At 42.6% G+C, this 24,182-nt stretch overlaps 1 protein-coding gene across 1 annotated transcript in view; it reads left to right on the top strand.

The window, feature by feature from the left end:
• COG5 (component of oligomeric golgi complex 5) overlaps positions 1-24,182 on the top strand; it is a 644,155-nt gene that overhangs the window by 219,826 nt on the left and 400,147 nt on the right. Inside the window, exon 7 of the mRNA XM_082254383.1 lies at positions 8,171-8,301. Within this exon, the coding sequence (XP_082110509.1) occupies positions 8,171-8,301 (131 nt within the window). The remainder of the gene's footprint in view (positions 1-8,170; positions 8,302-24,182) is intronic.

The raw sequence follows: 24,182 nt of genomic DNA, 5'->3' as shown, positions 1-24,182 counted from the left end.
GTATTTGCTTTGGTATTTTGGGAGGACAACAGAGCTGTTGAGCTGTGATTGAAAAAAAGCATTGGTATGGTGCTTGCTGTCTAACATCAAAGCTCATTTACATTGTTTAGGTGTGCAGTTTAAGAGACTTACTGGGTCAATAGGATTTTCTACTGTAATTTAGCTTGCTTTTTACATTATATTTCAATAAAACATAATAAATGAGAGCGAACTGTTCCCTATATTTAAGGAGAGTTAAAAGAGCCATTGAATCTAAAGTGGAAGCATATTACCACTGCTTGGTACTTTTCAGAAATTGCTAGGATTTATACCACCTCGTTAGTTATCTTGAGAAACACTTGCTAGAAGTGCTCATGCAAAGTGTATTACTTTTGAAAGACAGCCATTATGTTTGTAGAAACATACTTCTCATGCAGCCCCTTGCCTGACTGACATTCTAGAGTAAAATCTCTGCTTGAGAGCATTTAATAAAGAGTTGTATCAGTATCAAAAGCAGTTTGGGATACGGAAACTATGAATATATTAACATTTGCTAGATTGCATCTTTGAATTAACACCTGATATTTCCATTTCTTTCAAATTGGTTTGATAACATTTTTAATATAATAGATCCATAAAAGATTATATTAGCTATTGACTTTAATTATGTATAAGCAATGATTTAAATTACATATATTGTGTGGCACATTTGGTATTTGCCTATACAACATGGTGGCAGATTAGCACAGTGTCTGGGATTTTTCAGTGAAGACTGCATAATGGGTACACATATTTGATGTACCAAACACCAGCTGCATCAAAATATGTCTACAAGAACCTCTTTTTGTTGAAAAAAATATACTTTATGTAATTAAATTGTATATAAAAAAAATGCTTTTGGAGTACAAACTACTCTGTACTGCAACACAAAAATACACCACAACAATATGTCACAATCGTACAATAAATTACAGTCACACAGGGACATGCTGCCTGATGTGCAGACCAAAGCAAAAGGCCCAAGCTTTTACATCTCTCGTGGCACCGCTTTGACCCCGTAACCAGTTTGTTACCCCTAATGTACCTCTAAAATTGTACCAAAACACATTGTTTTGTTTAATTGGGAAAGGTTTAAACCTCTTCTCAGTATTTTTTTTTTTTTGCTTCCTATGCTTTCCTGTGACCTTGTCACCTCTGGTTCTTATCTTGGTGTCATAGGGACAGGAAATTATGAAAAACCTCCCCAGGGGAGTAAAGGGCCGTACACACTTGACGAAAATCGGACGAAATATCCTCCGATTTTTCTCTGTCTTCTCAGCGTTCATTACAGTTTTTAGTCGACAGTGCATAAATGTTCACGAAATTTCTCGTCCGATTTTTCTTTTTTTTTGGCACATTTGTTCCTAGACTTCCGGGTTGTCAGCAACTTCAGATCATGCGCGGTCTTTTGTATCCGATTTTTCACGGACGTACTGCATACACATTAAACTAAAATCGGTCGTCTGGGGAGGGCCGAAAAAAATTTTGGTGTTTGTCCCTCCGTTTTTTTTTGGTTAAAAATGTCGGCATCGGCTGCTGAAAGTTGTGTACACACTAGGCGAAAATCGGACGATTTCACATCGGGCGGGAATTTTCGGCAGATTTTCTACTAGTGTGTACCCTACTTTAAGGACTACAAAAACAACTGCGCCAAACTTCTAATCTACTACTAAGTTTTGACTGGAGTTAGGCTGGCCATACACCATTGTGATCCATGTATGGCCAGCTTTAGGCTTTACCTATTTAGTTATGGGAAGTTTCTGCCTGCTCAGCAAATGATCCTGTATCCTAAAGATAAATCCGTGCACAATCTCTTTTCCTTTACAGAAGCCTAATGTACCAGCTTCCTTGGTTGCTTTTTCTGGTGCTTAGCTTGGAAGGTATCTGCCAGGGGAGTAAAATACCCTTATATAACAGACAGATAGAGACATAAACCTCTTTGACAGAATTCAGTGTATCACAAGGGATTTTCAGGACTCCTTTCATCTGTAAATGTGAAGCTAAAAGACATCCTGAAGTTGTTTTGTCATTTGATATTTCAAGCTCTGCTGTTAACACTGGCTTATGGAACAGACTCAAAAAGCAAAAATCAAGAAAATACTATATTACTAAAAAGTATCCATAAATAAGTGCAATTGTCATACTGTCTGCTTGAGTTCAACACTATCACACAACAATTTGACTCCAGGCACAGAACCTTTGCAAAAGAGTAGGGCCAATATCAGGGCATTGAGATGCTGGGAAGAAAAATCAATAACAATTACAAGTGTATACTGTAAAAAAAAAAAAAAAAAAAAAAAGCTGGTTTCATGTAAGGTTGTCATTGATGGATCCTAACGGAAAAGCATAACCTTTTAATGTTTAGGTACCTTATAGTGAACCTGTCAGATCTTACAAAATGTCTGTTGTAGACTTCAAATGCCTTCCAAGATCCAGATCAAATTCTGTTGATTTTGGACTCCTATGCTCCATACAGGGTTCTGTCCCAGTCACCTAACACCCCCCCCCCCCCCCCATAGTGCTAGGGCTCATTTTTCCCACTTAACCTCAGTGACCAGTAGAGGCTCTAGAATTGGCTGTTGATTTGTGTGTGTGTGTGTGTGTGTGTGTGTGTGTGTGTGTGTGTGACTGTAGTGTTACTGCCATAAACCTGACCTGATGTTGAACAAATATTCTAATCTCAAATTATCAATATAAATGTTTGCTGCAGATACACAGCCTAAGGTGCTTTAAAAATACGGAGACCCTTAAATCACAACCAACAAAACAACTCTGGGGTATGTGTGTGTGTGTGTATGTACATTCATTGGGTCACTTATGTACAATGAGGCAAATAAGTATTTGCTTTCCTGCAGATTTTGTAAATTTGCTCGCTTACAAAGAAATGATGGGTCTATAATTTTTATCATAGTTGTATTTTAAATGATAGAGACAAAATATCAACCACAAATATATAAAAAAAAAAAAAAACACATAAAACAAATGCTATAAATTTAGTTGCAGTTCAGTGAGTGAAATAAGTATTTGATCCCAAGCAAAACATTACTTAGTACTTAGGTGGAGAAACCCTTGTTGGCAAGCACAGAGGTAAGATGTTTTTTGTAGTTAGTTAGTGACCAGGTTTGCACACATCTCAGGAGGGATTTTGGTCCACACTTTTTTACAGATCTTCCCCAAAATCCTTAAGGTTTCTTGGCTATCGCTTGGCAACTCAAAGTTTTAGCTCCCTCTATAAATTTTCTATAGGATTAAGGTTTGGAGACTGGCTAGGCCACTCCATGACCTTAATGTGCTTCTTCTTGAGCCACTCCTTTTTGCCTTGGCGTTATGTTTTGGGTGATTGTCTTGCTTGAAGACCTACCTATGACCCATCTTCAGTGTTCTGGCTGAGGGAAGAAGGTTCTCATCCAATATTTTACAATACATGGCCCCATCCATTGGCCCCTCAATGTGGCAGAGTCTGTCTGTACCTTTAGCAGAGAAACAGCCCAAAAGCATAATGTTTCCACCTCCGTGTTTGACTGTAGGGATGGTTTTCTTAGGGTCAAAGTCAGCATTTTTCTTCCTCCAAACACGGTCATGCTGAATGATGTTACAGGCAGCATAACATTCTCCACAGCTTCTCCAGACCCTTTCACGTCTGTCACATGTGCGCAGGGGGAACCTGTTCTTGTCTGTGAAAAGCACAGGGTGCCAGTGGCATACCTGCCATTTCTGGGGTTCAATGGAAAATGCCAGTCGAACTCCACAGTGTCGGGCACACTAGAGGACAACGGGCCCTTATGCCACCCGTATTTAGTCGGTTTCTGATTGTTTGGTCAGTGACATTTACGCCAGTGGCCTGCTGGAGGTCATTTTGTAGGTTATCAAGGGGTCAAATTTAAAAGGCTTAGCTACTCATGTACCAACCAGTGGTAGAGCAAAAGCTATACTTTTATCAGTGACTAAACAGGGCCTGCTAATTTCCTCTTGTAGATCTATTATGGGACACACAGAAACGTTTAGGGCCAACATTTGTAAGTCATGCAATTAAAAAACAACAATTTTTAGTTCACAAGACAAGGTTTTCCACTAAGCCTTGTAAACAATGAATAACACAAAGAATTATATTGCATTATTCTTGCCCCATTCTTTGGAAGGTGTACTGCAGCACACATGTTTTGCATCTGCACTATTAAATTAACCCTGTCTCAGAAAATCTTCTGCTTATGCGGGCTTTCAAACAACCGACTGGACTGTTCACAGAATATGTAGTTTTATCCCTTACTCCCAATCGCAGTGTTTCACTATTGGATGGAAAGAAATTTTCGGCTAAACTTAGCCAACCGCACGTGACTTCATATTATACAAGTCAGTTGTAAATTTGCTTCTTTACTTGGGTCTCTTTCTGTAACAACCTGATCTGTATCTTTCACTGTTGGAAAATTATCATTTTGTAACTGTCACTTTCAGTCTTCTGCAAAATAAAACTGCTGCTGTCACTGTATAGCGAAGGTGTGGGTCTTTTAGAAATATATTTATTTTTTTGCTTTTTTTTTTTTGTCTGATGTTATCGATTTTCTGACAAATGGCATCACAGAATAGGTGCTTCCCAAAGTGGCTGTTTTATCACCTACCACATCAACTCCTTTGAGTTGTATCTAACAATTCTAAGAAATAAAAAGGCTATGATTCTATCTCTCAGCAGTGAAATATAAAATGATTTGGTTTCAGATGTCATTCTACAGAGGCTAGGTTTCTTTACAAATTCAGTGTAACAGCCTGTTCATTGTAAAGCTAGTTGAGACCATCCTCCAAGAATGATATTTTTCCTTTTTTTTGTTCATTGAGGGAAGCAGAATTCAGAGACTTATGCATTATACTGCCGCCTGCCGGAGGATTTGGACGCAGACAAAAAAAAAAAAACAATGACAAGTCTGGTATAACCCCTTCCACTTCCACCATGCTTCAATTTTTGTGAGTGCCCTAAGAGGATAGATGTCTTCTCTCTACTGTGAAAGTCTAACTAATTTTACTGGCCAATTTCCTTTTTTTTTTTCAATTAAGACTTCTCAACATGTTTCTTGAGCTGGACTCTGACCTCTTTCTTCAGATTCTTGGTAGATGCTCCATGGGCTGTTCTAGATGGACCAAATCTTCTGGATTGGAGGCACAGGTCTTGAGGGACAGGGGACCCTCTAACTCCGTGATCCATTTCCTGGAAAATCTTCCATTGCACATTAAAGGCATACTGCGAGGAAAATAACTATCATCACATAAATACTCCATGGGGAGAATCCTGATGTTTTTACAATCAAGCTTGGATCAACAATTGGCCCCAAGTACCATTAAGGATCTGATCTCTGCAGTCTTCTTATAAAGACTGTTATCCACTCATTCTTTGAAGAAGACCTTTGTACAGTGTTTCTCATGTAGCTCCCCCTGTGCACACACCCGTATCTCAGTGGAATTCAAATTTTGTTCTCTTTGCACTTCATAAAATGTCTTCTGAACCTATCAGAGATTTTCACCCTTCCACTCTAACAATAAGATTGTGTTTCTTGTTGCCATCCCCTTTGTGAGGGATGCCTCTTAACAGACAGCTATATAGAACTTCTCTTACAGAAGGAAAGAATAGTATTATGGCCTAGAGCTTCCTCCCTTCCTAAGATGTTTCAGCCTCTCAGCTTGACTAGAACATTGTGCTCCTGTCCTTCTGTCCAGTTCCAGGACATTGCAAAGATATTTGGGTTTAGTTTGAGCTGTGCTTGTCTGCCTCAGCGCCACTGCCTCTATTAGAAAGACTTTCTCATTGTTTGCCATCTCTGATGTTCCCTCTCTCCTGAGGAAGGTGGTACCCTAAAACATAATTTTTTGAGACTGCAATCCTTCCTGTCTTGAGCTAGTTGCCATTATGGGGTAAACTGCTTGTGTCATTGGATCCTCATGTATACAGTATGTTACTATGTTCTAGACAGTGTATTGTACTGATGATATTGGCATTATTATAGAGGAACTATAAAGGAACTTTTCTACATAATGCACTTAACATTTTATGTGTGCTAATCCTGTCTCCTCCTGCTCTGATGTTCAGACCTCTTCTGATGCCAGCTTTGGGCATAAGGTCCTTCAGTTGGCACTTTGAGCTGCAAGTATTCCCTAGTTTGGTTATAGCTGGGCCTGTTAAAATTTTTATTGCTGTGTTGGCCACCCTTCAGTTGAACTGCTTTTGGACATCCCAAATACCCCTTAAAGCGGTTGTATACCCTTAAAAAAAGAAAATCTGCAAGACAATAGTGGCTCCAGCATGAAGCTCTGAAGTTCCGGCATGATATGCTGATGTCATCGGCTGCATGCAGGGTGAATATCTCCTAAATGGTGTACATTTAGAAGATATTCATTTCACCTACAGGTAAGCCTTATTATAGGCTTACCTGTAGGTAAAAGTAACAAAAACTGGGTATACAACCGCTTTAATGCTTTTTCTCTCAGTAAACAAAAAAGAAAACCGGATTTTTGTATTTACTATTAAATCCTTTGAGTTTGAGGGACACCAGTCTCACACCTTCTTGCTTACGGTCTTGCTCTCGACACTGCTTGATTGCAAAGCTGAAGCTTGCTGGGTTAAGTTAAAATAGGTTTACTGATTTTTTTTTTTTAATTTGCCAGTGTCCAAATTCTGTTGTAGACGACCGTATCACCCAAATGTCCCAGTAACTTGTGTTCCTCACTGAACTCAAAAGGATTTTGTTGATGAGTAAAACATTTTTGTTGATGTCATTTTGATCCCCTCTTACGTGGAGTTAAAAAGCAATCTATTCAGTTGCCTAGAAAGCTCTCTGACCTATACTCGAAAAACCACCTAGGCATACTTCACACGGTTAAGTCAGATTTACAGACATGGTCACAGGGTCCATTCTCCTGGTTCGGCAGAATTGCCATTATCAAGATGAATATTCTTCCTAGGCTGCTGTATATTCTCCAAGCCATCCCTATCCAAATACCGCCCGCTTTTTTCCAATATTACCAGCGTTTATGCTCCGAGTTCATATGGCGCTCTAAGATACCCAGACTTAGTTGGGACACGCTCACTCGCCCTAAAATGGAGGTTGGTCTGGGCTTGCCACATCTACTGAAATACCATTGGGCTTGCCACCTATCCAGAATAATGGAATGCCACGCCCACGTGGGATCCAAGGATTTTTTTGTTTTCTGTAATTTTGAAAGTGTCAATGATGGAAATAAAATCTAACTTTTGTTGACATATTATAAGAATGTCTAATCTGTAATTTGATGCCTTTTGGAGATTTTTCCATCTTTCCTTGGCTTCTTTATGCACATTAATACAAATTTTTACATGGGGTGCCCAAACTTTCGATCCCTACTGTATTGTTTTTATTTTATTATTTTTTTTTATTTAATACTATTTATTTTTTTCAAAGTAATTGCATTTGAAAAATGACTGTACTAATACCATGTGACATAAAAAGTTGCAACAATCGCCATTTTATTCCTTAGGGTCTCTGCTAAAAAAAATATAATATTTGGAGGTCATAAGTAATTTTCTAGTAAAAAATACAGATGTAAAAAAAAGTGCCAAAAAAGGCCTGGTCTTCAAGTAGTTAATAGTTATCAATGTATTAGGCATATTAGTTATAAAGGGCATGGCATAATGGTAAGTAACACGTTATGGTGTGTGTATCTCTTGGCAGGCAATTTATTGCATCATTGAAATCCTTTAGCTTTCATTTCAATATCATGAAGTGTAAATGTTAGCACACTAGTTTTCCATTTTGTTTTTGTAATATTTAGATTGTGACAAGAGATGAAAATATTTGGCTTTTTATAGTACATGGTAAAGCAGAAATCTATGCAAAGGGTTAGCTAAACACACAGCTAAAATACATATATGTAAACTTCCAAAATATTTGTAACTCTAACCACTGCCATGCTGCATAGCTTGGATATTACTATTACTTCCTGGGTCATTCACCTGCTTATTGCACAGGTGATGGTACTAATGAGAAATCGCACCAGTAGCTGCAAAACTTAACTGACAAATCAAGGAGGTTGCCTCTGCAGCTTGCAGGGTGACAAATGCTGAGAAGTTCTTTAATTTTTATTGGTATTTATCTCATATGCTAAAATAGCAAATATGTGTTCTCTTTTATAGATTACCTTTCTCAAGGCATGGATCTTTCAGGAATAGAAGTTATTGAAAATGATCTGCTGTTCATTGGTAGAGCTCGTCTAGAAGTAGAAAACCAAGCCAAACGTTTGCTGGAACAAGGGGTTGAGACCCAGGTAAACTTTGTTTCTTTCTATCGCCTTTGTAAGGGCTGTTCATATCATGTTGTTGTTGCAGCAACGCACTCATTACCACACACTTTTACCGAAACTTGCAGCAATGCATGTTTCTTTGTTGCAATGCAATAGCATTCATTTGTTTGGCACTCCAACACACCTTGTCACATAGTTACATAGTTAGTGAGGTTGAAAAAAGACATCAGTCCATCCAGTTCAACCTATGATGTGTGTGCGTGTTTGCTTTTAACCGTACATTGTATACCCCTGTATGTTGTGGTCTCTAAGGTGCCCATCTAATAGTTTTTTGAAACTATCAATGCTCCCTGATGATACGACTGCTTGTGGAAGAGAATTCCACATCCTTACCGCTCTTACAGTGAAGAACCCCTTACGCATTTTAAGGTTAAACCGCCTTTCCTCTAGTTTCAGTGAGTGGCCACGTGTCTTATTGTATCTCCTTTCTCTGAATAGTTTGTTCCTTATGCTAGGGTCGCCAGTACAGAATTTGTACATTGATATCATATCCCCCCTCAATCGTCTCTTCTCCAGAGAGAATAAGTTCAGTGCTTGTAGCTCATAGCTGATGTCCTCCATTCCCCTTATTATTTTTGTTGCCCTTCTCTGGACTCTTTCCAATTCCAGCACATCCTTCCTGAGGACCGGTGCCCAGAACTGGACAGAATACTCCAGATGTGGCCGGACCAGAGTCTTGTAGAGTGGGAGAATAATCTCTTTATTTCTGGAGTGAATCCCCTTTTTTATACATCCCAGTATTCTGTTGGCTTTGCTTGCAGCGGCTTGGCATTGCATGCCACTGCCAAGCCTGTTGTCTACCAGTACGCCTAAGTCTTTTTCCATCCTAGACTCACCCAGAGGTTCCCCCCCTAGTGAGTAGCTTGCTTTCTGGTTTCTGGCCCCCAAGTGCATTACTTTACATTTTTCAACATTAAACCTCATCTGCCATGTAGTTGCCCACCCCGTTATTTTGTTCAGGTCCGCTTGTAACTTTTCCACATCCTGCATAGAAGATATTGGCAAGCTTAGTTTAGTGTCATCCGCAAATACTGAGATTGTACTAGATATCCCCTCCTCTAGATCATTTATGAATAAATTAAACAGGATTGGTCCCAGGACAGAACCCTGGGGGACCCCACTTTCCACACCCGCCCAATCCGAGTACTCCCCATTAATCTTTACCCTCTGGACTCTCCCCTGGAGCCAGTTCTCTATCCAGGTACTCACCTTATGGTCCATACCTACCTTCCTTAGTTTGTACAGTAAGCTTTTGTGGGGAATGGTGTCAAAGGCCTTTGCAAAGTCCAGATACACCACATCCACAGGCTTACCTTTATCTAGGTGGCAGCTCACTTCATCGTAGAAGGTTAATAGATTGGTTTGGCAAGACCGATTTTTCATGAATCCATGCTGATTACTACTAATAATACAGTTTTCATTACTAAAGTCTTGTATGTGGTCCCTTAACATCCCCTCCAAAATCTTGCAGACTACAGATGTTAGGCTGACCGGCCTATAGTTACCCGGGATACATCTCGACATTAGTGCCATGCACTATGCTGCGCTGCCAAAACAATGTGCATGCACTTTTTTTGGCAGCACAGGACATGTATAAAGTGTTGTTGGGGTGCCATTAAATGTGAATTGCTCTGTAATGCACCTGTGCACTTAACGTGCGTTGCTGCATGTTACAATGTGCTGTTATGTATACCTTACGCCAACTTATAGCGTAAAAGAGTCCCTACCTTTTTTCTTTCACAATTTCATCCTTTCCTTCTCTTTTTCTCTGATATTTAATTTATTTTGCCCACATGTAATAGTGTACAACTTATACAATATGTTGTATATGCTAGTGTTCCTAAGGTTTCTCTCCTTATTTTTAAATGCAATTAATAACATTTCAGATTTTCTCATTTATAATCTACTTAGGCCTAGAGTAAACCTATGCTTGGCCAAGGAAGGTCAAAGCAACAGGTTCACTTTAATGGTATTCTTCTCAGCTGTTCATATCTTTCCTTTGCTCCTCCACTGCTCCATTCGCCTGAGAAAGTTGAAATGCCATATCCAGTATGGGAGAACATGTGACTTTCTCTTTCTATCCCACGTGACAGCGATGGTGTTTTATCATTGTCCACTCAGACACTCCTGTCACATGGCGGGCTGAGCATGATGGCTACCATTCTTGACATCTTAGTTTGTAAACTGAAGCTACTTGGCTGTCACAGTGACCCTTGTGCTCCAGATGGAATCACTAACTCAGAACAAGTTTGTAGATTAGTGCTATGTTTTTCTGATGCTAGAAGTATAATAAAGCTAGTTGCTGGCAGTTTGAAACTTGACCTGCAGTATGGATATTTTTATACCTGTACAAAAACCTTGCATTTAAAGTAGTTGTAAAGCCGCTTTGATATGTTCATACAGTCCCCTGTGTTAGATAAAGTTATGTGCCCCAGTGTATGTTCTTAAAAAGAAAATGGCTGCTTTATACCACATTTCAGAGCACTGCTCTGCGTTCACATGACTGCCTGCCACTCTCCTCTCCCGATCTGACAACTACAGCGGGAAGGGCTGAGAATCCCCCACTGACGTCAGCCAGGAGGAAAGTGATGGGCGGACACGTGAGTGCCAAATGGCACTCTTAAAAAAGGTATAAAAAGGGATATTTTTTATGAGAACATACATTGGGGCACAACGTTATCGAACGCTGAGGATTGTATGAGCTATGGTACAGTGTTACCACCACTAGAGAAAGTTTTAGCAGTTAAACAGTTCTCATGCCATCTGGTATGTTTAAGATTTGTAACTCTATGGGTACACTATTCATATACACTGTTTTGTAAAATCCAGTACAATACATTGTCAAGTTTGCATGCATGTTATTGCTGCTGACAAAATCTATCTTACTAGGTTGGTTTACCAGACACTTCTCCAAGCTGTATTTGGTGGGGAAAACACTGCAGAGCTTGCTAACCCTACTGATTCTCTCTTCATTCACCCTGAACTTACTTGACTCCACTATAAACATGCAGAGAAAATCAGGATGGAGAGCATGAGGAGATCAGTAAACTCTCATTCACATTTCTCATAAAGTCTAAATCAGTGAGGGCTAACCTTGGCACCCCAGATGTTTTGGAACTACATTTCCCATGATGCTTCACTATACTGCAGAGTGCATGAGCATCATGGGAAATGTAGTTCAAAAACATCTGGGTTGCCAAGGTTTGCCATCACTGGTCTAGATGAACCCAGGAGGGAGGGAGTAATGAAAAAAGTTCAAAATAAAACAAGTATTCAAAAATAAAATATATAATTAATATTAATTAATTATATCCTATATTAACTATATTTTGCAACACATATTAGGCATCCACACACCAGAGGTAGAAGAATCATTTTAGGGCCTAGGGCCTTCGTACAAGTTTATTTATAATGAGCTTTTAGTTTTTTTTTTTCCTAAACTTCTTAGAATTTTGGATATCATAATTTTTCAAATTTTTGGTATTTATTAACTCGACTGACAAACACCTTTTATATGCAGCACAAAAAGAAATATATATATTGTGCTTGTGTGTACTTGAATCGCTTAGCCATTTCTTCATCCCACCCAGCTGGAAAAAATAGTTTCTGCCTAATGTGTAGCACCTTCCTTTGATATCCTAAAATTATTTCAAATGGGTTTTTATATTACGGGGCTGTTCCTTCAGAGCTAACTGGCCACATGATCATAAGGTCCATATGGTATTCCAGGGGGTATTCTTTTAAGGTTTTTGTTGGGCTCAGGGAGATGACGGTCTAAGATTTTCCCTTGTTTCCTTTTCTTTTAAGGTGAGGTGTTCTTAGTGTGTCCTTTATCTAATAGTTTTGATGGAAGAATTTGCACCAGCTACTCCTAACAGATCATGTTAGGTTAAATTATTGTTTGATAAAAGCCCATCTTTCGACATGTTCATTCCCCTATCCTAATTATTAAATTTGTTTGTCCTGTGCCACTGCTGCTTCTGGCAGTGATAGCACTGCAGTCTGCGCCCACTCTGACCAGTCAGCTCTTTTTTATGTCCTCATGCCACTGCAGTATACTAGGAAAAGGAGCCCTGGCTGGAAGGTAGGCTTAGCACACTATGCTGCTATAACCATATAGGGCATTGTGCACTTTTTGAATATTTTATTTTGTATATTTTGGATGCCTGATATTTCGAGTAGACCTCTAGCCAAAGTTGTTTTTTTTTACCTGTTTTAAATAATGGGGAAACCCTCATGTTTCCATCGCTGTCAGTGTCTAGGTCCACAGTGGGAAGAAATATGGTCACCAAGACAGCGAGTGAAGGGACAGTTTTCCCAATGAGAAAAGAAATCTGATGGCGCTTGCAAAGCTTATCAGGAAATACACTTCAGAGCAGGCATTTTACTACTAGAGTATATGTAAACCCTCCTTCTCTATTCCCCATTCTCATGCAACTCTGGAAAACAAGGTGGCATAGCAGCAGGTTCTTCGCTGCAATATTGGAGATGATCTAAAATACACACACACACACACACACACACACACACACACACACACACACACGTTTGAGAGTAACTTGGGTTTGAGAGCGATTTGCAAGACGAGCCTTTTTTTTAAAAATAGATTATGACTTGATTTACAAGCAATGTCTTGATATACAAGTAGCATCCTGTCACAACTGCGTATAGAAGAGAAGAGAGGTTCTTCACTTAGACTCTAAGTGTAGCAATATGGTTACATTGAAAGAAGGTACAATATTTAGCAACTCACATGGTTGATGTTTAAAACAGGCACATATAAGTATGCAGGCATCCTGGGTAAAGCTGTCCACATAGACCATCCTCCACACTGCCATCGACTTCATCTCTTCCATGCTGCACTCCATGAATGCCTCAAGCCCTGCTTTCAGGTTGCTTTACTGCAGGATGGTCTTCCCGGTCACGATTGCAGACCGACAGCGGTGAGAGCCAGTGGTGCGGAAGATGGTCTATGTGGACAGCTTTACTCCGGATGCCTGCGTACTTAGATGTGCCTCTTTTAATTATCAACCATGTGAGTTGCTAAATGTTAAACCTTCATTAAATTGCTACACTTGGAGGCGCCTCTCTTCTCATTTATACACTGTAGCTCCTGCTGGATTTTGCTTCTAATCCCCTTGTGTAGGCTGCCATTTGTGGATGGACATTTTATGGTTACACAACCTATCACATTGCTAAAATCTTTGTATATAGACTATAAACTGAAAGACTTATGAATAAATGGTTGTGGAACGAATCATCTGAGTTTTCATTATTTCTTATGGTTAAATTCGCTTTGATATAAAAGTGCTTTGGATTACAAGCATGTTTCCGGAACTAATTATGCTCGCAATCCAAGGTTTTACTGTGTATATATAAATATGGAAAATGTTGGTGTAGTTAGTAGTTGACACCGCAAAGAGGAGAAAAACATAACCGGGGGCTTGAAACTGAAATTGAAATAACGGTATATTAACAGAATGAAGACTACACATCAAATATAGAAAACATTCTAAAGAGTATTTTTTATGCTTTAAATCAAATATGAAGTTTCTAAAGATTATTATTATTTCAATCTTTGCTGTGGAAATTGCTGTTAACAGTGCAGTACATAGCCCAACTGAAGTCCAAACAAGAAAGGTGTGCAACTTGACAATTATCTTTGCACAGCAGTTGGGACACCTAATGAAAGGAAGACAATACAGTACACCTTGTTAGCATACAAAAAAGTCTGGCTGGCAGGGTAACATTTTTGTTACAGATTATTTTTATGTAGTTCTCAGTGTAAAATCCATTTTGCTTGTCCACTGCATAGGAGCTAGACTTTCAGATCCTTAACATCCTGCGTCTTCACCTTTGTGCACCCCATTTATTATCTTTTAACATGATCTGCAATGTCATTATCTGATGCTCCAGCAAAAGGTAATGATTGTACTACCACAGCAAGTAATGCTTTTATTCATGTCAGGTTCCTAACCCTTTGTACCTGAACAGCCCGTTAGGAATTTCTTTTAGTACCTCCTTAGACATTGTAATCATTTTTATTTTTTATTTTTGGTACTTAGCAAGTTATAACAGGATTGTTAACCTCTTGAGAGCTTTGAACATAGAAGATATCTCCTAAAAACGTCAACTTTTATGTTCAGCTCCTGTTCCCCAACTGCTTCTTGCCTTGTCACCATCACCAGCTGTCAAAATGATGACAGAGAATTATTATTTCTCTTACGTCCTCCGACAGTCGCCGCCTCTTCATATTCGTCACATATGAGGTATTAGACTTTGCTCCGAAGGAGTAGCTAGGCAACAGAATATGTTAACATTAAAGCTTTTAACATATCCCACCCTCAAGGGGTGGTCCCCTCAGTCAATACCCTCCTACTTCCTGCAACCATATCTCAGTTTTAATGTCTAGCTTGTCAGGAGTGGCTGGCTTTTCCTGTGCTGGGGCTTTCTGCCCCAGACTCTTTCTTCTTTTTGAAATTTTGTTTGAGTTTTCTCTCTACCTTTACTTAGCTGTTATTTTTGTCAGCGTTAGTTAGTTCTTCTGATGAAGAGGATCATGCGGGCTGGGTCTCGGGCTGATCCCCCTGGTCGCAGGTCGTGGGTCAGTGGCTTCCCAGCCTGCCATCGAGCGTTCAGCCAGGTAACGCTCCTGGCACAGTGAACGACCCATCCCTGTTCGGTGCAGGGATGATTGGTGAGGTGGCTACCTCACTGGACGCCGTGCGGTTTCTTAACCCCCATTTTGTGCGTCTTGAATTGCGACTCTCCCTGCCTCATGTGCAGCGGCTTGTTCGCCTGTGCGGGTCCCCCACGCCATTAAGAGGTAAGTGTATCTATGTGGGGACCTGTCTGTCTGGGGGGGTGTCAGTCTGGGACTGTGTAACCTGCCTCTATTCACACTGCTTGTCTCCCTATCTCTCGGCTGCATGCTGTGGGCTGCAAGGGGGGGGGGGGGAGCTGTGTGACACTGTGTGTGTCAGTCTGGTCAGTGTGAAAAGCTGTGTGCTGTGGGGCATGTTTTTTTGGCATGTTTGGGCATTTACAGCGATCGCTGCGGCGATCTGACATGTGTTCTTATACATGGATGACATGTGTGCATTACTACACTGTGGAGCGGCGGTTTCGGCGCCAAACGGCGCCATTTTGCCTACACTCGCTCCGGCCGCATGTTTTACATGCATGGCGGCCATTTTCTTGTAGCCTCCATAGGCTTTCATAGAGCGCCCTGGCAGCATCACTTCCTCTTTCCAGGAACACCGATCGAGGCAGCAGCAGCGGCGAGGGTCTCCTCAGGTTTTATCCTTCTGTTCTTGCTATCCATTGCCTGTGTTCAGTTTGCATATTCCCTGTGGGGGTCTCATTGTGCTTGAGTGTGGTGCGGTGGGCTGCGCTTGCCGCGCTTGCTTAAAGGGGCAGTTAACCCTTTATTGTCTGGTATTACAGGGGCAATGGATTCTCAGGAGGGCAAATTTCCTACCGCCTTGGTGGAAAGCCAGGGGACCGCTGTTTCCCCCCCAGGGGGGGATTTAGCCACTATTGTGGCTGGCCTTGCTGCTCAGGTGCAGATGCTAGTGGCTGCTCAATCTACTAAAAGACCCAGAATTGCTCTTTCCTCTGATTCTGAGGGTGAAGGTGATGGGGTTGTTATGGCGGGGGCCTCCTTATCGGGGTCCCGCTCCTCCCTAGATCTAGTGGGGTCCGAAGTGGAGGCTGAAGTTGAGGGGGTTGATAATTCTCCCCCTGGCTCACCTGAAGAGCTTGCAATCATGGATGAATTGATTGCTTCCATAAAGCAGACATTGCGTTTGCAGGATGAAGTGTGTCCCCCCGCTGCCTTGGCGGCTTATGGGACGCAGAGAAAACGCAGGACACCGCAGGTTTTTCCCTGCAATGATGATTTTCAGCGCGCTGTTAAGGAACAATGGCGCAATCTGCGCAAACCTTTTGCTGTACCAAGTAGGTTCAAGCTGCGTTATCCTTTCTCGCCTTCCACTGATGAAAGGTGGTGTGTGCCTCCCCCAGTGGATCACGCAATTGCGGTTTTAAACAAGGCCACTGCGATTCCTGCAGAGGATTCCCCTGTGTTCCGTGATGCCACGGATAGGAGATTGGAGTCTCTTGCCCGTCATACTTATTCTGTTACGGGTTCTATGCTTAAAGCTCTGTTTGCTTCTCTCATGGCGGCCCAGGCGATCGCAAGTTGGACGCAGATGCTTAGGCGCGTCCTAGTGGCTGACTCAGCCTCGCCGGCGACCCTGGATATGGTGGATCAAATCCACCAGGGTGTCATGTATCTGTGTGATGCGGACCTGGACCTGGTTCCATTGGCTGCACGTGTGCACAACGTGGCGGTGTTGTCTCGCCGCCTGGTTTGGTTAAAATGTTGGTCGGTGGACCAATCTTCGCGTAAGACCTTAGCCAATCTACCTTATGATGGGTCTCGCCTTTTTGGGGAGTCCTTGGATGTGTTGATTAAGGGGATCACCGGGGGTAAGAGCACTCTCTTGCCCCATTTCCCCAAGGCTAAGGGGGCTTCTGGGAAGAAGCATGCTAATTTTCGGCCCCCTCAGGGGTCCTTTCGTGCCTTTCGGCCGCACTACAAGGGCAAGCCGTTCAAAGGTCAAGGCTCTCAGAAGAATCCCTGGTCTGGGAAACAGAAGTCCGGCCAATCCGGATCTGCAGCCCATAACAGTTCGGCCTGAAGGGGCGCCCTCACCCAGTTTTGGAGTGGGGGGACACTTGCTCGGTTTTCTTCAACCCTGGTTGGCCCGTGTGCGGGACAGGTGGGTTCAGGAGATCGTTCGATCTGGTTACAAGATCGAGTTTCTCTCTCGGCCGGAGAGCAGATTTTTTCCCTCAAATCTTCAACTGTCTCCAGAGCGTTTGCGGGACCTGCACCTGGCGGTGCGGGACCTGAGGGCTCAGGGAGTGGTGGCTCCGGTGCCTCATCGGGACAGATTTTGGGGGTTTTATTCCAATCTGTTCACCGTGCCCAGAAAGGAGGGCAAGGTTCGTCCAATTCTGGACTTGAAGGCTCTGAACCGCTCTGTGCGGGTTCGCAAGTTCCGCATGGAATCCCTGCGGTCGGTGGTGGCTGCCCTGGTTCCGGGGGAATTCATGGCCTCCATCGATTTGAAGGATGCGTATCTTCACATCCCCATTTTCGAGGGTCACCAGAGGTTCCTTCGATTTGCCATTGCGGAGGATCACTACCAGTTCGTGGCGTTGCCTTTTGGTCTCGCCTCGGCTCCGCGGGTCTTCACCAAGGTGCTTGCACCGGTTCTGGCATTATTGAGGGCCCAGGGCATTTCTGTCCTGGGGTATCTGGACGACATTCTGGTTCGGTCTGCGACCAGCCAGGGTCTGGAGAAGGACCTGTCTGTCACGATGCAAACTCTGCAGGAGTTTGGTTGGACGATAAATTTTCCAAAGTCGACACTGAGTCCGTCGGTTCATCTTCCCTACCTGGGAATGATTCTGGACTCGGTGCAGGCGAAGGTCTTCCTGCCGGAAGACAAACTCAGAACTCTTCAGGAGGCAGTCAGGTCCCTCAGGGACGTTCCGCACTCGTCTCTGCGGACGTGCATGAGATGTCTGGGATTGATGGTCTCGGCTTTCGAGGCGATTCCCTTTGCCCAGTTTCACACGCGGGGTCTCCAAGCGGAGATCCTGTCCAGGTGGGACGGGCGACCTCAATCTCTGGATCTTCAAATCTCGTTGAGTCATCGCACCAGAAGAAACCTTCTGTGGTGGCTCCAGTCCCCGATGGTGTCCGGGGGCAAGTCGTTTCGTCCTGTCTCGTGGACGGTGATCACCACGGATGCCAGCCTATCGGGCTGGGGTGGTGTTCTGGGCGTTCTATCCGCCCAGGGAACTTGGTCGGAGGGGGAGTCTTCCCTTCCGATCAACATTCTGGAATTGCGTGCGATAAAGCTCTGTCTTCATCGCTGGACGGACCGGCTGCAGGGCTGCCCGGTTCGGGTGCAGACGGACAATGCCACGGCGGTGGCCTACATCAACCACCAAGGGGGCACCAGGAGTGCCCGAGCGGCTCGAGAAGTGGCCGACATTCTGTCTTGGGCCGAGACTCATGTCCCGGCGATAACGGCGGTTCACATTCCGGGAGTGGAGAATTGGCAGGCGGACTATCTGAGTCGCCAGACCCTGGATCAGGGGGAATGGTCTCTCCACCCGGCTGTCTTCCAGATGTTGTGTGCGATGTGGGGTCTTCCAGATGTGGACCTGTTCGCGTCTCGTCTCAACAACAAGGTGAAAAGGTTCGTGGCAAGGACGCGCGACCCTCGGGCGGACACGTCGGACGCGTTAGTGGCCCCGTGGCATCAGTACAGGCTGATGTACGCGTTTCCACCGATTCAGTTGCTGTCCAGGTTCCTTCGCAGGTTACACTCGGAACGCAGCACGGTGATTCTTGTGGCACCGGACTGGCCTCGCCGGTCCTGGTACGCAGACCTCGTGAATCTGGCGGTCGACGCTCCGTGGCGTCTGCCTCTTCGAGACGATCTACTGTCTCAAGGACCGATATACCATCCTGCTTTACAGTCGCTGGCTTTGACGGCCTGGCTGTTGAGACCGAGGTCCTGAAGGAGAGGGGTCTCTCTCCAGAGGTCGTTCATACTTTGATCAACGCGAGGAAGTCTTCCTCGGGGAAGGTTTATTACCGTACTTGGAAGGCCTATTTTGCCTGGTGTGAGTCCAGGGGGTTTTCACCCCGCACGTACTCGGTTTCCCGTGTGCTGTCTTTTCTTCAAACGGGTGTTGATCAGCGTTTGGCGCTGGCTACGATAAAGGGTCAGGTGTCTGCACTGGCCGTTCTGTTTCAACGTCCCGTGGCTTCCAACTCCTTGGTTGGCACTTTTGCTCAGGGTGTGCGGCATCTGGTTCCTCCTAGGAAAGATCCTTTGCCCCCTTGGGACTTGAATCTCGTTCTGTCTGTGTTGCAACGTGCTCCCTTTGAACAGATCAGGGAGATCTCGTTGTCTATGTTGTCCAAAAAGGTCGCCTTTTTGGTGGCGATCACTTCGGCTCGCAGAGTGTCGGAGATGGCAGCTTTGTCCTGCAAGTCTCCGTACCTGGTTGTTCATTTGGATAAGGTGGTCTTACGACCTAATCCCTCTTTTCTTCCGAAACGAGTTTCGGAATTCCATCTTAATGAGGATATTGTCTTACCTTCGCTGTGCGCGAAGCCTAAACATCCAAAGGAGGTGAGATTGCATTCTCTGGATGTTGTTCGGGCGATAAGGGTTTACCTTAAATCGACTGAGTCTTTTCGAAAGACGGACTCCTTGTTTGTTCTTCCAGAGGGTCCTCGGAAGGGCATGGCGGCTTCGGCCTCTACCATCGCAAAATGGATCAGGCAGACCATTGAACAGGCCTATGCTTTGCAGGGGAAGGTTCCCCCTGTGCCTGTGAAGGCGCACTCTACTAGATCTTTGAGTACGTCTTGGGCCTGTCGTCATGGGGCTTCTGTAGCCCAGGTGTGTAAGGCGGCGACCTGGTCGAACGTACACACGTTCACAAGATTCTACAAAGTAGATGTTCAGGCATCGGCGGATGCTTCCTTTGGCCGCAAGGTTCTTAGTGCGGCAGTCCCCTAGGGTCCCTTGTTAGGGACCTCTGGCTGTTGGGATAAGTTTTGTATCCCCTGGTTTTTTTGTCTTTTCCTGGGTTGTTGCTCCTGTTGAGCACTTGTTTTTTTCTATTGCCCAGCTGGTTTCCTTCCTTTGGTAAGGTTCCTTTCTTTGATGCGGAGACTGCGTTGCCTTTCGGCGCGGATGCATTTCCCACCCCTCATGTTTGCACTGCTTTGGGACGTCCCCATATGTGACGAATATGAAGAGGCGGCGACTGTCGGAGGACGTAAGAGAAAACGGAATTTTTGTAAAATCTTACCTGTAAAATTCCTTTCTCTGAGTCCTCCGACAGTCGCCGCCCCCGCCCCTCTTTTGGGGTTTGGTTGTATACTCTACTGCTATTCCACTAAAACTGAGATATGGTTGCAGGAAGTAGGAGGGTATTGACTGAGGGGACCACCCCTTGAGGGTGGGATATGTTAAAAGCTTTAATGTTAACATATTCTGTTGCCTAGCTACTCCTTCGGAGCAAAGTCTAATACCCCATATGTGACGAATATGAAGAGGCGGCGACTGTCGGAGGACTCAGAGAAAGGAATTTTACAGGTAAGATTTTACAAAAATTCCGTTATTTTACATAGCTTGGCACTGGACCTGAAAGAAAGCTGCTATAACTATAGTAGGGTGACCACTACATTGCTTTGCAGCTTCCACAGGGATCGGTCAGGCTTGAGATATGTATGCTTATATTGGTCCAAGCTGGACCAATATAACAATGCAAGAACAATCATTACTATACAAGTAAAAATAAAAATGTTTTTAATAAAATAGATTCCACTTTAACCCCTTAAAGTGTCACTAAACCCACATCATAAAAAGCTGTCCATAAATGCTGCTTTACATGCTGTTCATACTCACTCATTCACTATGGGCTCGTTTTCTGTATTCTTCAAAAAACCTGGTTGATCCCACTGCTATATATCTGCACCTGCTGTTTATGTCCCCAATTTAGCTAGGGATTTTGCAGCTGTGGTGGTAACTCTGCACATGCTCAGTTTTCAGTAAGTTTCTATGCTGAGCATTTCCTCCCTGTCACATCTGAGCAGCCCCTGTGACTATAGAGTCACACCGGTGGGCTTATACTCAGTGGTATATGACAGCCCACTCCCTCCCTTCTCCTCCATGCCCACTAACCAGCTAGACACACTGGGGGCGGGATACTACATGTAGATTAATGGAGGCTTTACCTCCCTCTTATTCAAAGACACAGGCTGGAGGGGTGTGACACAGCCTGTGGCTGGCATAAATCCACCCACACCCTGTTATTTCCACAAAATAGTAAAGATTTGATTTCTATTATTTGTTTATTCTTACTCTATTCCAAATGCCTTTTTTTTCTTCTTTTGAACATGTGACCGGCAGCAGAGGACTAGAAGCTCCTCCTGCTTATGTTTCCCTGCAGACAGGCTGGGAAAGATCTGGGTCATGTGACAGCTGTATATTGATTAGAAAAAAAGGTAGTTAGATTTTTGTTTTTATTTTAAAAAACCAATTACAGTGCCATCATTCACATATTAAAATATTAATTTTATATTAAAAGGGACAATGTACCTTATACAGTGTGTGTTTAGTATCCCTTTACAAAGCCATAGTTAACCTTAATCAGCCCTAATTAAATGCTAAGTTTACCTTTAAAAGAAAAATAAAGCGCATGCTTTTGCTTTTAAAATATGCTCTTTTTTTTTTACCATTGGGCCTGCAAACGATTGCACCCTCGATCAGCAGATCATGGGTGCAATGCCAGGCTCCTGCAGTCACTCCCGACAGCTGTTGGAAAACAGTTATTCATCTGCAGGAGGTGTCAGTGAACTACCAGGGCGCCCTGGTAGTTGATTGAGAACTACAAGCTATCTGCCACAGTTGCAGATGGGAATTGTAGTTAATTCATTCACAGATTGCTGTTAGTGAATGATGTGGCTGTGTGGGCAGAGCGCTGCACAACTGCACGGTTTTTAAATTGTGACAGGTGGGAGGAGAGTATTTCCCCGCCCGTCGTCACACGGTGGGGTGCGAGGCTACTTAATATTTTAGTTAGGGCCTAAATGATCAATAGTCATGGTTTCCCTAATAGATCACCCTAGGTTTTGGGGCTTCGAAAGCACTCTGCATACTTGCAGTGCATTTGAAGATACCTGTTGCTCTGCAACTCCAGATGTAGTGTAATCAAATGTGTCATAATTTACAACTGGTAAAGGTTTAGAATTCTAATTTGTTTTAGATACAGCTGATACAGCAGTCCATTATATTTTTAATAATAAATTAAGACCTTACAATGGATGATCTTCCTATTTTTGGATTACTGTGCTCTCATATGGTCAGAATTCGGTGGTGGCCGAATTTCCTCAGTGTATGATAGTTTGTTAAGTAAAATCAAATCTGATTGGTTGCTTTAGGCTACACCAATTTTTTTTCGGTGCATTAGCCAAAATAACCAAGGATCGCTAAATGTCATCGCATATCCCATTCTGTCACATTTGAAAAAAATAACAGGGTTATTCCTCATTTCAGGACAGTGGGTGGAGACCAGAAAATCATTCCTATATTCCCTGTTAGTCAAATGCACATCCAAAACCACTGGTGTATGGTGCAAACATCGCAAATGTCTCTGTTTTAGGCATGTTCCCCATTATCAGTGCAGTGTACGGAAACCATGGCTTTCATAGAATAGGTCTTGGGATATGTCATGGAGTAACACCTGTGAATACCTTCTGTTATATGAAGGCTTCTACTGTACTACAGACTGATTTAGTTAGAAGGTTATTTTGGTTACTTTGGTCCCTCCTTACCATAACGTCTGTTGTATACTGTCTCATTGGGTCCCAAGTCCTGCTCCATAGAAGGCATCATTTCCACTGGTGATGGCTAAAAAAGCCTGAAACGACTGTATGCGGTTTGGAATAAATAGCTCTATTTTTGTCTGTTTGTACTATACTATATATTAGTATTTCTGGATGTGCATTTGGTTGATGGTACATAAAGAACATAAAGAATTGATTTGCATGGCTACACCCACTGTCCTGAAAGGAGGAATAATCCTATTATTTTTGGCATATGTGATGGAATGAGACATATGAATGCCTTCGCTACACACCGATCTGGCTGAAGGCCTTGTGATTTCTTTAGTCCCTCCACACCATAACCTGTATGGTTATGATGTCTCATTAAAGCTACAAAATGATTTGTAAAATCAATTAGTCAAGGGTTTTTGGGACATGTCAGTGTGTTCATTTAATTGCAGTTTTCAAAAGATTTCAAGGTGTTTTTGATTTTCGTTCACCTTCTCAATACTCCATACTGGTATTTTTACTGTCTTTACCTACAAACGTGCTTTTGAGACTATACGCACCCAATATATATATATATTGGCATTGATTAACGTATAAAAAACGGTAACCCTGAGCATACAGCTTTGTTACCCAATTCTGGTTTGAGTAAATATCACTCCCCCTCAGAAATCTCCTTTTTATGGTATATAAAGATAAATAGATATTAGATTTTCTTTTTTATCCAGGATTTGGAACGTACTTGCGTATCTTGGGATTTATTGTCAGAACTATGCACACTTAATATAGTCATCTGTCTAATTTATTTTTATCATTTCAAATTGTTTAAAAATTTTAATAATATCAAATGTAGAAAAATGTATAATAGTTTGCACGCATTAGTCTCAGTTCACAAAGCTTTTTTTCTCTAGTTCAGGTGTAATTTCCTTGATATCACACCTCATCTACCTCATATTTTTAAAATCTGAATTCACTAGTGCTATTATAACACTGGCAGTGTTAGTTTATCGACCCTTATGAGAAAATCAATGTAAAATAAATTCACAAAGATTGCCACACAGGTTATATCCCCTTAAAATAACACCAGCTTCAGGGTGCTGATAACTGGAAGTTTCACTAGCGGTTTGCGGAGGGGAGCAGGAAAAGAAGCCAACTGAGGTGGTGATTAAAATAAAAGCTATTGAGATAGAATAACAATTTATGAGGAAAAAAGGATTACTAATGAAAAATATTAATTTCATGTGGAAAAATAAAGATTACACATCTCAGTAATATTTATATTGTGATTTAAACATTTTTAGGGCAAACTTATTGTGAGATAAAGTATATAGTGGTTATACAATTAAGAGTAGTTGTTACAATAACTAAGTAATGATTATAACTCATCCATCTTTAGTGAATCAAGCCT

This window comes from Pelophylax lessonae (assembly GCF_965119305.1).
Source record: "Pelophylax lessonae genome assembly, chromosome: 4".
In the NCBI taxonomy this organism is placed as follows: Eukaryota; Metazoa; Chordata; class Amphibia; order Anura; family Ranidae; genus Pelophylax; species Pelophylax lessonae.
Note: the sequence above shows the minus strand (reverse complement) of the source record. Positions and strands in the feature narration are given on the sequence as shown.